Consider the following 15,687-nt stretch of genomic DNA (forward strand, 5'->3'; position numbering starts at 1 on the left):
AATGGAAAAGAACCATGGCAATTAGGTCAAAATATTTGCTTTCAAATGAATGGAGACAAATGATGTAGCGGTTAAGGTGCAGCAAAGGGAGTCCAGGCCCAGGGGATCTATTCCTGATTCTGCCATTGACTCACTTGTGTGATCCTGGACAAGTCAGATTACCCAGAATTTTCTAAGAGTGACGTCTGACTTTGGCTGCCTCCATTTTTAGGTGCTCAGTTTGAGACACTTGAACACCTGCAGTTCTCATTGACCTCAGCTGGAGCCGTCTCACACTGGTTTTGAAAATCAAGTGCAAGCCCTAGTCATCTCAAGTCCTGCACCCACAACTTGAGCCATCAGAAAATCAGAAACCATGTTGGGAAATGCTAACTTTAACTTCTCCCTGCCTCAGTTTCCTCAGCTGTAAAATGGGAAGAAGAAGAACGGTACCTTTTTCCTAGGGATCTTGAGAAGCTTAAATACAGCCAAATGCAACCCTTCGCTATGCCCATGCAGCCCCATGGACTTCATGTCCAAAGGGTTGCACAGGTGCCTCTGGGAGCACAATCGGACTCTGTCTGAGCAAACTATTTTAAGGCATTTGGATGAAAGGTGTTATACAAGTGCAAAGGGCTCATTGAACTAGGGCAAGTTGCACTTTCTCATACCGCTCTCCTCATGCCTTCTCCCTATGCCTAACTTGGGTGGCAAGAGCTATTTTAAGAGGCCACTGACTTTCCTGTGTGTCTTTTAGTTTATTGAAACTACTGCTTTGCCTTTCCCCAGAACCGTCCACTCAAAGATCTGAAAGCTCTTTACAACCTATCAAGAAATTCAGCCTCGCCTTGGAAGGTAAGGAAATATTATTAGCCCCATTTTACAGCCATGGAGGCTGAGGCTTTGCAAGGTTAAGTCATTTGCTCAATGTTACGCAGTAAGTCAGTTGCAGAGAGAATAGAATCCAGCAGCCCTGACTCCCAGTCCTTTGCTCTAATCATTATGTCTGCTTTTACACAGACAGAAACGATCCCAATGTTACTTATTCTAAGCTACCCCCCTACACCTATCCATTGCTGCTGGAGGTGCCAGCTTCTAGAGGAGATGTAAAACTGAAATCCCCACCACGTGTGTCCCTTTAAGGTCCTTGGGGACATTGTGTGTAAGGGGAGGGGTTAACAGCCCCTTGCTAGCTAATAGCATCTTGGCAACCTGCAGTTTCAACTGATCTCAGGCGTCTATTTCCTGCCCTTCATATTGTTGCGCAGTGCCGCCGTGCACTGTTAAACAGCTGCCCTGCTCCACTCCAGAGGTAGGAAAAGCAATCCACACACAGCCGCTGGCCAAATCACAAAGGGGTTGCAAAGCTTAACTAGTTAACACGTCTAAAGCATTTGCAATTCTGGGACAGGAAGTGCTACAGAAGGGCAGCGTGTCACTGAATAGGCAGATGATGTGTAAGCTTGTCCTTTGCTCCTGCTGGTACACAGCTATCCTGGGCGGCAGCATCCCTAGCTATTATCCCTCTCTTATCACCAGATCGGCTCGTTCCTGTAAATCCTGACCCATAGAACTCCCTGCTATTCCAGGCCAAGGCCTCCCACACAGGACTTGGCATATACCTTGATCCTGTCCCCGCTATTCCAGGACGGGGCTCCTCCACACACCGCTCGGCTAGTCCTGACCTGCAGCAGGTCAAAAGCTGCCAACTCGAGATGGGCAAAAGCTGCCAACTCGAGATGGGTTTCATTTATGTGTGTTACTTAACCCAACCCGAAATCCACCCGCAAAAGCACACAGCAGCAGTCTGTGCTGGTGCATCAGCCTAGAATACAGTCTGGTGGAGCCATCTCCACTCGCAGCATCAGAAGGCACATTGTGTTCTCAAAAATCCTGCTCACAGCATTACCCACGAGTTCAGAGACCACAAAACAGAGAGAGAGAGAGAGAGATTTTTAAATAGGAACTAGACGAACGAATACATAACAAGCCAAGGCAAAAAAAGGGCCAGATTCTGACACATGCTGGATTTTACTCCTTCAAACGTTCCATGAAAGCCAAATGAGATTACTCAGAGAGTAAGTGCTAACTGGCGTAAGTATGAGGATCAAAATCTGTAACCCTCATCCTCCCACTTCTCTTTACCTCTTTCCCCAGGCACCCTTTTGGCTCTGATTAAATACAATAATGAATGGAAGCGCATTCCTTATCAAATTCTTTTCTTTTCAGTCAAATTCTCAGTCTCAACGGCTAGCTTATTATTCCAGTTGAAAGCATAGAGCCCAAGGGAGGGCCTATGCAATATGTATCGTGCGCTTAAACTTGCAGGCTGCCAATGCTGCTGTCCGCAAACAAACCAAGCACCCAGACGCGGCCCAAAGAGAAAGCGTTTCAAACTCGTAATTAAGTGTAGTCAATTCTCAGGTTCAGAGCTGCTCTACAAAAATGGGTCCAGTTAAACAAAAAAAAAAATCAATCAATTTTTAAGTTACATTCAGTTACATGGGTGCAACTCCTGTGTGGACACACTTAACTCTCTTTGCAATGGATCAAAGTAAGCTACGTCAATATCAACCAGTGTGAACAGCTTTACGTGCGCCCACACACGTTGGCACAGGTGCAACTCAACTGATTTAAAAACTGATTTTAGTACAAGTGGGGCCACTTGCATGTTGGCAAGGTCCAAGTGCAATCTCCCAGCAGGCAGTTCCTCTCTCCTTCCCCTGGACCAACTCCTGTGGCTCAACCTTGCAACAGTCCATGAGCAATATTCCCACAGAACCCAACAGGAGTATTGCCGGTGGAGTGCTTGCAGGGTCAGGAGCCAGGCATCCAGATTCCCCCCATCCAGGGTGGGATTCAGTCTCGTCTCCCCGAGCCATTGCCACCTGCTCATCTGATCAGCTCGTTCAAAAGCCGTGACAAAAAAAAACAACAACTCGCTAGCAGAATGCAGACAACCAGCCCACTGTTCCCCCAGCTGCTCTGTGGGGACAAAGCAAACCCACCCGAGAGACGTTTCAGCCAAGGGCAAGCTATAAAGGAAGGTGACAAAGGCAGAGAGGGGAGCTACCATGTACCAGTGTTTCTTACCTTCATTGGTTTTCCTCTTGCTAACACAGACCATATATACGCTACTCTCCCATCCCACCCACGCCCACAGACCCTCCTGCAATCCCAGTCTGCCCTGCACCTTTCAGGTGTACCAAATGCACAGTAAGCCCTGAACCACATTCCTTATGCTAATGCGCGCCAGACCTGCCCCCACCTGGGTTATTCCTGGACTTGGCTGATTGGTCCCTGATTGCTCACTAGCTAAAATGTCCGTGGATTTACCCTAGTCTGAGCAGCTGCCTACCTCTGTCCCAGCGCAGCTCACCTGCCTTCTACCTCACAATGACCCACAAGAGGTGGCCCAGTGAATAGAGCACAAGCCTGGGTTGCTGGAGGCCTGGGTTCAATTCCTGCAGCAACACACACATCCCTAGGTAATCCGGGTCAAGTCACTTAGTCTCTCTGGGCCTCCATTCCCCAGCTGTCAAGTGGGGAGCATTGTGCTTCCTTACCTCACGGGGGGGTTGTGAAGATATTGAAGGCTGGTTGTCAGATACCACAGTGGTGGGGGCTAGATAAGCACGAGAAATGGACAGCACTACATGCCCATCTCTCCCCCCATCGCCTCTCATGATGAGAAGGAGGGCAGTTCTGGCCCCTTCTCCTCCCAGAGAGATCCACAGGCACCACACAACGAGCACGGGACACACTGAAAAGTGCTGCTAAGAAAACCTGGAGAAACAGCCTTGAAACAGGAACTAGAGGAGGGGCAGCAAAACAGGCTGGTAACAGCCTGTATCGAGCTGATCAGAGATGTGCTGGGCCAGAACTTGGATGGGAGCCCTCCAAGGAATAGCTACATGGAAGGACACACAGGAAGTGGTACTGCTGACTAAATGGGGCTCTTCCCTTGTACTGATGCCAGCACTGCTGGCCATGTAGAAGTTAGGTCCTGACCAGCTGTGGTCATTAAAGACCTGTGGTAAATTTGGGGAGCTGTAGGCGTGTTACATCCCATTACCCCAACTCCCACTGCAGTTTTGATGGGGGTATAAAACTGCCTCATTTCCCAAATAGTTGTACAAGTATTACTGTTAAACAGCTGCCATGTTCCACTCCAGAGGTGGCTGCATTTCATTGTGGCACATAGGGATCCTTTCACTTTATATCCTTCACCTGTTCCACAGGTATCTTTTGAGGCTTTCAACAACCAGTGAAGGGCTTGGAGACCCTCCTGGTATTACTCCTCCATCCCTTCTCTCCCACCATCTCCCCTCCTCCCTCTGATCCACTCCTCTCTCCCCATCCTAAAGTCTCAATCTAGGATATTCCTGGCGCTGCAGTATTGGTTGCTGCGAGCACGGTCTGAGAAATGGCAACAGATGGGGCCTTGAGGCCTGTTCATGACAGATGGCTGCTCTCCCCGTAACACAGGACAGGGGAAGCCGGAGATGATGGAAGGCCCTAGCTGGCAGTTTCAACAGAGATACAAAGGAGAAGGGAGATGCCTGGGTGAAGGGAAAGGGCTTCATTAGTGGACAGTGCAGACCAGACAAGAGAGCAGCTGAGCTCTGGGACTTCCTGGGGTTCTGGTCAGTCACATGCCAGGAGCAGGTTTGCCCAGAGAGACTCATGCAGCGGGGAAGCCCCCCCACCTCCTACTCACCATTGACCGTGAGGTGTACCCAGCTGCCGTTGTGGAAGGTGTCGTACTGCTGATCCAACATAAGCACTTTGCACTCGTACCAGCCCTGGTCCTCAGAGCGAATCTGCTCGATGCGCAGGGATGCCTTGTCATGAAGGCTGGCGCGGCCTGGAAGAGACACGGACGGAGTCAGAGGGACTTAGCTCTCGGCCGGGAAAGGGGGCCCTGAAGCCGCAATGCAGCATCAGCCTCACCCCTCAACTCACCACTTGACACCCAGCCTCTCGAATGGCACTTACAGAGGCTGCGGAGAGTCCACCCTGCCCCCAGCCCAGGCTCTCTCTCCACCACTGAACATTGAGGCCGGGCTTTTTCAAAAGGGGACACTGATTTCTCTATTTTGGGGGGTCCAACACAACGCACCACAGGCCCAATTTTCCAGGCACCGCAAGGCCTGCTGACTTCAAAGACAGCAGCCAACGCTCGCCTCCACAGGGGTCTCAGGCTGGGCACCCAAGAACTGAGGCTCCTGGAATTAGAAAATTCTCGCTTGCCCATCCAGTCTGCCAGGATATCCCCATGCTAAAGAAGGTGGGGGCGATGCACACTGCGAACCTGAGATCAGTGCCCCGGGGACACGGGTAGGGCCAACAGACCATGAGAGAGACCAGAAGGTCAGGGCCCCATGGATTTGGAGCTCATCTGGGACACAGGGCTTTCCCCACATCTCAGAAGAGAAAACCACCTTCTGCAATGAGGATTAACAGCACCCACTCTACTGCCAGCAGAGGGGCCCTATACAGACACACGTCGGGGTTGACTCCAGCTCCGTGTTCAAGCCAAGATGTGTCCTGGAGCTCTTTCCCCAGCCACTGCTGCCACAGAATTGCTCCCTTGCAAAGGCAGCCCAGCCCTCCCCCAGGAGGAAGCTCCAACATGCCCCCATTCCGGGCTAGCGCACATCACTGCATCCAGGGGACAGGCCACGAGACAGGAGCCCTTCACTTCTAGTTCAGAGTCTATTCCATGTGTGCAGTGACTCAGAGCTACCCCCTGCAGCCGTGGGGCAGCCGCGTGCCAGGGGAGCCTCACAACTCAGCTTCCAGTGGGTAAGTGCTCCCACCACAGAAACCACCAGCCCCACTGGCACTAACCTGACCCCCATTGACCAAGGACTGGATAGAGCAGAGAGAGCCAAGCCCCACTCAAGGTGATGGCTCCGGGGCAGCCTTGAGGCATGTGCCGAGGAGACAGACGTTGAAAACTGACTCGCAGCAGAGCAAAATGCAAACCAGGTACGACCTGCGGCTGGTGGAATAGGACAGGCAAGGACACACTCGCAGGCCAGAGCGAGAGGACGAAAACCCCAGCCACTCATGATAGAATCATTTTCTTTCTGGCCAGAAAAGAGAACCACATAGCAAGCCGCTAGCTAGTTTCCCTGCTGGACACCCTCCAGGGACTGCCAGCTCCCCAACCATGCTGCTTGCTGGGAATCAGGGCTCCTGGCCAACTCCCACCTTGGAGTGATGGCGCTGGCTGGAAGCAGAGCACGGATGGGATATTTGAGTCTCTCCCTTGCTCCTAGGGTGCACACTCACACCTTATCCCTTCCCTTCCTGGACAGCACAGCAGGGAACTGATGTACCTACCTGCAGGAGGAAACCATTCCCTCCTCGCACCCCCCGCTAATACCTCCTTGGCAGTAACCCCTTTATCGTCTGCCAAGTCCCATGCTCAAGCCAACCAAACAGCTGTGGGGTGCCTCCCTGCCTCCTGGCCAAGTGACTGCTCTCCCAGGTCCTGTTACTCTCCCTATCTCACTGGGAGATCATTCCGGGGGCAGCTGTGCATCTGCACGGTTTCAGTTTAGGGTCGTTCCCCTACCCATGTATACATTGTGTCCACACAGGGCTGGGATCAAAGCCCGCCTAGTAACAGGATCCCTGCCCTCTCTCCCTCCCCCACCGATGCTTCAGGGCATGGATTGTGCTGCATCAATTCTCCAACCGCATGATTCCCTCCGTCCCTACCACCGCCGTGCAGCTCCATGCACCACATGCAAGAAATAGTCACTGCACCTCCAGCTTCCTACTGCTGCAAGGGGCCGACTGGCAGCAGCTGGAAGGGATTGGTAGGGCATCTAAGGAGATGCAATAGCGTCTCACCCCAGGGCTTTGCACACCTGCTACAGTCACCAGGTCATAGCCTGGGATGACCCTTTCTGCACCCTGTCCCCTCCCCACACGAGGATGGCCAGCTGCTGCTACACCTGCAAGCTGCCTCCCTGTCCTGATCCTAACCCTCCTCGGGTCCCAGCAACCACGGGAGGCTGCAGGGGACTATGGGGTGGCGAAGGGATGCAGCACAAGCCCCTAGGAAGCCAGCAATGGGCAAACAGGGCTGCACAGGGCAGAGGTCCCCATGGGAAGCAGGCCTATGGAGCCACCCACATGGACAGCTCACTGCCTGCTCTCCCTTTCCCCTTCCCCTCAGGCAAGTCACTCCACCAGGTCAGGCCAGTCTCCTCACTGACTCGGTTTCTCCCCCGCCCACCCGCTTTCTAGAGGTGCTGAGCTCCCGCAGCCCCCAGATACCCCAGCAAACGCCCCAATGACCTCAATGGGAGCAGCAGGGGCCTGGTGTCCGAGAACCTCGGGCTCTCTCAACAGCTCGGACGCTGGCCTTATACCCGGGGGACCTCTGGATCCAGCACCTCCTAGCTCAGTCCTGCCCCACTCACCCAATTCAGTCTCATCTCCCCCTCCCAGGGGTGTCCCCTGGAACTGAACACCCAGGGGGACAGTGCAAGACGCAGTGGGAGGACTAGTTCCCCTTGCGGCAGAGAGGACACCAAGCAAGGCTCCTGTCCCCAAAAGCAGCAGCCCAGGCTCTCCGCTGTTCCCAGGGAGCAGCAAGGCTTGCCCTTGGTTTTGCTTCCTTGGCTCCTTTCGTCCCACACAGCCCAGCTGGCTTCCCGATGCTGCCGCTTAATTAAAACCAGCCGGGTGGAAAGAATGGAATGAAAGGGAGAGGGGGAGAGAGACTTTCCTGGAAGGGGGCAGACTGGAAACAGTCCTGTGCCGAACCGCCAGCTCTCAGTGCACTCCAGGGGCATGCTGGGGAACGGTGCATAGGAATGCCCCTGCCCTCGGATGGCGAGGGGGGGGGGTGCTTCAGGGCTGGAGGACACAGTGTGCATCCACCTCAGCCTACGGCAGGTTGGTCGCTCCAGGTGAAGATGCTGAAACACCAAGCCCAGTGGAAGGGCCACGGCTGCCCCATCCCCTCTCAGCACAGGAGCCCGTGGCTCGGCAACTCACCTGCATACCCTGGGTCCACGTGGGGAGGGTAAAACCCAAACTTGATGAAGATGGGAATGGGGACTCCGAATTTGAACCACTCCACCACATAGGGAGGGGGCTGCCCGGTCAGCGGATGGATCACGTCGCATCCCAGGATCACGCTCTCACCAGCACGAGCTGTCACAAACTCGGGTTCCTCCCTTGAGCCGTAGACACCTGGGAGAAAAAACAAAACAAAACAAAAAACAAAAACAAAACATCAGCCGGGCAGAGTCGGTGGCTTTTATTGCCAGCAGCCTCTCCCCTCATTCCTGCAGGTACACGTGGCAACTCTTTCACAGGGCACACTAGGGCTTGGGTACCAGTAGTTGGGCCTGGTTAGGAAACGGAGACACTCCCTCTAGCAGCTGAGCTCCCTACTGCCACGCTGGGGCGTTGAGTAAAGGCGCGCGCCCCGACTGTGCAGCAGCAGGTCACCCACAGCGCCACGCTAACGAGGGGCACATGGCCAGGCTCTACAGGGCAGCAAGCCGGCAGCATAGTGCCCCGATCCTAGCCGAAGGCTGGGAGCAGACCAGGGCAGCAGGGCCATGTGGAGGAAAGCCAGCAGACTAAGGATATCCCACTCCACAGGCCTCTGTTGCCGCTTGCCATGGTGCCAGGGATGGATCGTGCTAGCCTCCCCATCAGCAGTTTGAGAACAGGAAACTGCATCCAAACCTAGAGAGTCACGGCATCCAAAGGGCAACATGTTCCCAATAAGCCCCTCCACCCCTCTGGGAAACAGCGGCTTCCACAACTGAGACACACAAAGTCTGCCAACACCGCACATGGTGCCAGTGCAACCGGGTTATTAGTGTGATTTCAAGACCTGCCAGAGGCACCCCTTGCTCCAGCTGCTCGCTGTCCTCCCAGCGACCGGCCAGAGAACAATCCACTTCCCGCCAGGCCAAGGGGGCGGGGTCCCTCACCTGCTCCAGGGGCACCTAAGCCGCCCCTCCCCACCTCGCCAGAGCCAAAGGTGGGCCAAGGAGACAGCTCACCCTGCAGCCACTGGTTTGTTTGGTTGGTTCATTGGATCGCTGGGGTTGCTAGCTGGACGGATCCGTTACGTGTGTTCCCCCCCTTTTTGGGGAGCCACAACAAGCTACTGAGCATGCCCAAAGGCTGCTGCAGAGCATCTCCACGCTGCTATGCCCAGGGCTGGCCACTCAACTCCGAAAGGAAGGGGAGCAGAATGGGGACACTGGGGGCAAGAGACCGAAGGGAAGTGGCTGGGAGTGTAAAAAGAGCGAGGGCGAACGTGATGGATAGATGTTGCCTACTGATGGCCCCTTCTCGAAGTTCTGCCTGCGAGTGCGAAAGACCAGGCCGTGGGCGCAGAGAGCAGACAATGCTCTGGTCTAGCCCAGCAAAGCACGGCAGGGGAGGGGGCGGCCCCCAAGGCTGCCCACCCTGAGGCCTGCTCCCCCTGAGCACATAGGCCTCTCACCGACTACCCAGCCAGCCCCCCAGCTCCCTCTGCCCCCTCAGCACGTGGAGACTCCCTCCAAGGTGACCTTCCTCCCACGCTCCCCACCCCCACATGCAGGTGCCCATGCCTCCCGTTCTGGAGGAGGAGGTGGTGGTGCAGGCAGGAAATGCACAGCTCTTCTATCAGCTCTGAATTGCTTAATAATATCTTCAGGGACGCCTCTCCTCCCTTCAGCAGGGGAGACATCCATTCATAAACCCACTCGCCTCGCCAGCCAATTACCGCAAGGAGCTACAAGCCCCTGGAATGGGCCTTTCAACAGGGAAAGTGCTGACGCCACCCAGGCTCAGCCCAGCGAGCGGTGACAGCATTAAAACAGCTGCTCTGGACGCCCCGGGAACCCGCCTGACACATCCACCCCCAGACCCTGAGCCAGCCCTGCCCTGCCCTCGTGGCCACCCCACCTGCATCTCCCCAGAGCCAGGAGACCTATCCCCTAGCTCCGCATCCCCCTGCAATGTCCATACCCCACTAACCTGCACCAGCCACATCACCCCTCCCAAAGACCAGAGCTAGCCCCCACAGTCCAAACACAGGCATTTTCCACCTCTCCCCAAGCCTGCTGCCGGCCCCTCCCCACACGCTATCGGGAGCCTGCAGCTAGCCCATTTCCCCTTGCGAACACAGGACTCCCCCAGGCTTAGCAGGATTGGCTCAGGTCAGGTCACCGCAGGAGAGAAAAAGACCCATGTGCTGCAGAGAACGATGCTGCAGCAGGTGGCGCTCTTTCCTTTGCGTCAGCTCTGTCCCAAAAGTCCCAGGGCTGTAGGGTGACCAGATGTCCCGATTTTATAGGGACAGTCCCGATTTTGAGGTCTTTTTCTTATATAGGCTCCTATTACCCCCCACCCCCGTCCCGATTTTTCACGCTTGCTGTCTGGTTGCCCTACAGGGCTGCGCCTAGGGGGTGCTAGTTTGCTGACGGCGCAACCTTTCAGATAAATCCTCTGACCAAAGGCCCATTGCGCCACAGATGTTCTGGCCAACTTCTACTAGGGATAACTCACCCCTCTGCAATTTCAATGTGGAACAGCTAGGTTCACCCCAGGGCAGGCTGTATTTCAAGGCCAGGTAAAAGCAAGCCCTGGCACTCTTCATCCATAGAGGTCAAAGTGTGTTACAAAGATCAGCATCCTCCGCTCCAATTTCCACATGGGGAAACTGAGGCACAAAGCGACACAGGAACTTCCTCACGGTCACCCAGCAGGCCAGTGGCAGAGCCAGAAACAGAACCCACATCTCCAGAGTCCAAGTCCAATGCTTTATCCACTAGGCCACATTGCCTCCCCTACATGGTTCCTCCAGGCTTCGCACAATCGCAGGGGTAGTGCAGTGGTTTGTGGTTTCCCCTTGAGGTATATGTAGCAAGCTATTAGCAGGTACAGGATTTGCGAGAAAGGTGCAGGGCTCACAGCAGCTCGCTGTGGCACACCCACTCCTCCCCTTCTCCATCTTCTGAACCAGCTTCAGAAAAGAGGAGAACCAGCTGCTCTCCTATAACGGCTGGGAGGTGGGTGGGACCCCACACAGTCCTACCCTGCACAGGCCCATTCAAGGGGTCTCTCCACAGCAGGAGCTGTGCGGTAAGGCCTGGGGGTACCATATTCATGGTACACAGGGCCAGTCTCCTCTGCCAGCCAGCCAGGCTCAGCATGACAGAGGCAAGGAGAGAGAGCTTTAAAACCCTTTGCAACCCAGAAATTCCACAATCTTCACCCCCACCAGCCTCCGCACAATCTTACCAACCCAAGTCAGGACCGGAGCAGCTGTTCGCAGCCCCCTGCTGCTCCCACACCATGCCCCACAGCACCCCCTGCTGGGAGAGGCTAGCTTTGCTGTTCCTCTGAGCCCCTTGCCGCAGCCAGCGCCGCTCCCCAGAGTATCTGTTACAGTGAAGTGCTGGGACTACAATAACCGTGAGCTCCCCCAAAACTAACACCCCTACAAAAGATTTCTGCAAAGCAAGGCTGGGGCTTACGAAGCCGTCTGCCACATCACAACCAGTGCCCTGCCCCATTCCCTGCAGAGACGCCTGCTGGAAGAGGCTGGGGTTGGAGTTGCTTGGGAGCTCCCCTATAGCCCGCGCCATTCTCCCAGGGGCAGGAGAGCAGTGGTTTTTAAAAGCTCCTTTCAGTCCGCTCCTGCCTGGATCTTGCAGAAGCCAGAGCCTGGGGAATCAGGGAAGCGGCTCCGTGGTACTGCGGCTTCGGGTAGCGGAGCTCTTATAGCGTGAAAAGGCTCCTTTCCGCATGCAGCCGGGAAGCTGCTCACGCTGCTGCTGCCCCCGCCAGCGAAGAATCTTCATTCTTCAGGGAGGCATGTTCCCAGATCCTTCGCTCTGCTCTTCAGAGCCAGCTTTGATTGGCCAATAGTGACATCACTGTTTTTCCACAACAGGAGAGTAAGATCACTGGTTATTTTTGGCTCAGACACAAACGTAAACCAGCAAACGGCCCCCACGGGCCCCTCGGGCCCCCTGTGCAGGCTGATAATCAAAGTCCCTTTGGGGACGCAGGAGCCAGGTGGATTTGGCACCGCGGCAAGCCGCTGCTTGCTGGGATAGCGTAGGCAGCAGCCAAAGACTCGCTCCTCTGCAACCTGCGCCAGGGCAGGGAAAAACATGCACCAGTCTGATCGCACAAGGCCACCAGCCATGAGTGTAGCACCTCTACAGCTCCCCAGCACAGGCACGGGGACAGGCGAAGGCTATGGGGTCTGTAACCAGGAGGAGGAGTGTACCTGGGGTGACGTATAACGGGCAGAAGCGTGGCAAAGGGGTGGTTGGGGTGCAGGTGTAGTAGGAGGGACCTGGGGACAATGGAAGGGTTTATGCTGTGTGTGCGCGCACGCTGAGCGGTAGATAGGCTGCCTGGCATGTGGGCACGGAGGGGCCATGTCTCTTGCCTGGGAGGGTAACTGCTCACTCGGGTCAGGCACACACCGCAGGTGCATGGCTGCAGACCACCACCAGGGAGTGGGGACATGTCTAAAAGCAGAAGGGAGCCACATAGCAAGTAGCTGCAGCCTTCTTCACCAATCATCATCATCCCATCCCCGGGCTTCACACCACCTGTGCAGGATTTCTTTGCACCTCGCTGGGCCTCATTATCGCTGCATTTCTAATGAGGCCAAGGCTTTTGCACCTTGTCAGCTGATGGGGTGACTTCAGCTGCCACCCCCACCCCTGAAATCTGCAATGCTTTGAGGGGGTCCTGAGACTGGCATCCATCCTCTCCCACTCCAGTGTCCCGGGGACGTTTCCTTCTGTGCTACTACCCTCTCCTCCACAATGCAACCACCCCACGCTGCGGGGAACCAAAGTCATGGCTTACTAGCCACAGGCCGGCTCCAAATGCACCCCCACAGCTCTGGAGTGGCTCCTGTTTCAGATGCCGCAGCAGGGTCCGCACAGCCGCTGCAGCAGCAAGAGGGAGGGGCCGGGGTCTGCACAGGGCATTTGAAGGCCAAACCGTTCCTTGGGCCTCAGCCGGCATCTGATACCCAACTGTCCAGGAGCCTGGTCCAAGCCAGCCTTCCTTCCAGCAGGAGAAATCATTGGGGTTTGCCCAGAGATTCCCCCAACCACCTGCCTGGCTCCACAGTATGACCATCTCCCCCCCATCTAAATGGGACAGCAGCTACCACATTCAAACTGATGCTGGTGAGAGCACCTTGTGTGAGCCCTGCTGGGACAAAGGAAGGAGGGGCAGGCTCCCCTGCTAGGCACAGCAGCCCTCCTGTATGAGGGTCCAATCCTACACTCGTCCTAATCTCCTTCAACTCCAGGGTGGGGAGGGGACGACTGGCTGAGCAAGGGCCGCAGGATTTCAGTTTCCCAAAACTTCACAGCCACCCCAGTCTGGGGGCAGAGGGTGTTTACCCTTCTGCCCCACAGGAGAATCTGCAAGACCTCTTTACCATGCCCCAAAGTTTCAGGATACCGAGGACTTGCATCCATCCTGCCCCCCACCCAACAGGGAACGAGCAGGTTCCCACGTCCTCGCCAGCCCAGTGTTCCCTGGCTAGCAGCTTGTGCAGTGCAGAAGCTCGGAGCCCATCCAAGCCTTCGCCGGTACGCAGCAGCTGCAGTGTCTCCCTAACGCACAGCTGGAGTCCTGCCAGCGCGTGTAGGACTTGATGCACCTTGGCACAGTCCCCAGCTCTCTTATCTCCAGTCAGCACCAGGCCCTCCATTCACCTGAGGAGCATTCAGATTTCCACACGGCCAGCAAGAGCAGCAGAAGGGCAAGGGGAGGGGCTGGCTGGAGAGGAGGGAGAGGCATACCACCATAAGCACTGGCAGCACCAGTGGTCTCATACTGCCGCCTATGCCACCCAACCCAGGAACACTGGTGGGATGAGTCTGCCAGGCCTCAGCCATGCTATCCCAAAGGGTCTGGGCAGCGTGTGTGAAAGATGAGCTAAAGAGGGCTTTGATATTTGCCTACACACCTCAGACACAGCCTCAGTGCAAGAGCCCCCTGCCATCAGTAGGAGCGGATGGTACTCAGCACCTCACAGGATGGGGCCAGGAGACCCAGAGGCTGCCTCGCCGGAGGCAGAAAGAGGCAGCTACCTGCTCTCGCCCAGCCCCAGATACCCAGCACTAGCAGCTCTTGGTACTGACGCAGAACCAGCTCCCTTCTCCCCATATTCCAGCAGCTCCCTCCGCCAGCTCCGGCTTCTCGTCCTGAATTTTAATCTCCGTCTGGTCCAATAACGCTTGTTTCCTGCCCCCACACACATTGTCAAGCAAACAGCCCCCTCAGCCAGGGACGCCGTGCGCTAGGAGCAGCGACGGTTCTCAGCACCTGCCTCCAGGAGCTCACGACTGGGGAAGCTAAACCTGGCTCAGGGGGCTTCGCCGACAGCAGGCCCCTGCTCCCAACCTAGCGTGGGGACGCTGGAGTGTTGCCCCCACAGCAAGAGGAGGCTGTGAGACTAGGAAGTGCCTTGAACCCCACCGGCTACACGCAGGAGCTGGGCTGGCCCAGCCTGGAAGGGACACCAGGAAAACCATGACGGGTGGTGGGGAAGGAAGAGCAATGCAGTTAGAGAGGCAGCCCTGTAGAGTAGCACAGGGCCCAGTCCTTCCTCAGCTAAGGCCAGGCAGACCCAACGACGGTGCGCATCCTAGGAAGCTTGGTCATTGGCATCACCAGGCAAGGGGGCTGCCTGACGCTGGGTGTTGGCCAGGAGAACCCTGCTGAGCCAGTGCTCCCAGCTTCGCTGTAGAGCAGCCCCTTGCTAGCTCTGATGTCCCAACGTCGCCTGCTGCACTCCAGGTCTGAGGACTCCGCTCCCACTTTTCGGGATCAGGGCGCATGTGCGCAGGCCCCATTCAAAACAAGTCTCTCCCCATGGCTGCTGAACCTATTTCAGAGCCAGATTCCAACCAGCTCACACCCCTATGATTTCAGTGCAGTTTGGCCAGCTGCAGTGGAAGGGACCAGCACCAACCAGCTGCAAACTGTACCTTACCCCACGCCAGCAGATGCTGTTTGTGCAGGGCTACAGCGCTCAAGGGGAGTGACAGGAAGGCGCCAGCTACGGCGCTCACACGGAGAGCCACAGGGTTAGCCGATCCCAAGAAAGGCCGCAACCTCCGTCATAAGCTACTGCAAGACCCCCAGCCAAGGGTACGTCCACACAGCAAACGGTGCACAGGCTTCAGCATGGGGGAACGCAAGCTTGAAGACTCTCTTGAAGGACTCGATCGCATTTGAATGTGGCTGTGAAGAACTGAGCTAGCCAACAAGGCCCCTTTTGTGGTCAGCGCAGACCACAGCACATTGCATCAGCTACTTATGCTCCTGTGGGAGCACAGCAGACAACCCCCTGCACCACCACCCTCATAACGCTGGGGTGCTGGGTTCAGAGGTGAGTCGCATAAAGCACGACCAGTGCTACTTCCTGCCACAGCCGGTGGGCTCCCATCTGACTGCTGTCCAGGCCTGATGCTGCTTAGCCTAGTTCTGATGAGAGCACAGCCCAAGCTGCTCTGATGGCAAGGGACCAAGGGCAGAGGAGGGAGGCGCTTCCAGCCCACCACCTGGCTCCAGCTGGGAATAAGTGAGTTTCGACTGGAAGCAGATCCCCCAGTGCTATGTCAGGCAAGACAGCTGATTGATCCCCACCGTGGCCATTCACAGCCAGCCTCTGGGTTTCTC

General features: G+C 56.0%; 1 protein-coding gene across 2 annotated transcripts in view; it reads right to left on the reverse strand.

The window, feature by feature from the left end:
* Nucleotides 1–15,687, reverse strand: part of IGSF9B (immunoglobulin superfamily member 9B) — a 98,257-nt gene that overhangs the window by 62,949 nt on the left and 19,621 nt on the right. For both annotated transcript variants that reach the window (XM_054049514.1, XM_054049515.1), the window contains exons 2-3: nt 8,002–8,199; nt 4,700–4,846 (exon numbers count right to left, since the gene is read on the reverse strand). In XM_054049514.1, coding sequence (XP_053905489.1) covers nt 4,700–4,846; nt 8,002–8,199 — 345 coding nt within the window. The remainder of the gene's footprint in view (nt 1–4,699; nt 4,847–8,001; nt 8,200–15,687) is intronic.

This window comes from Malaclemys terrapin, chromosome 15 (assembly GCF_027887155.1).
Source record: "Malaclemys terrapin pileata isolate rMalTer1 chromosome 15, rMalTer1.hap1, whole genome shotgun sequence".
Classification (NCBI taxonomy): domain Eukaryota; kingdom Metazoa; phylum Chordata; order Testudines; family Emydidae; genus Malaclemys; species Malaclemys terrapin.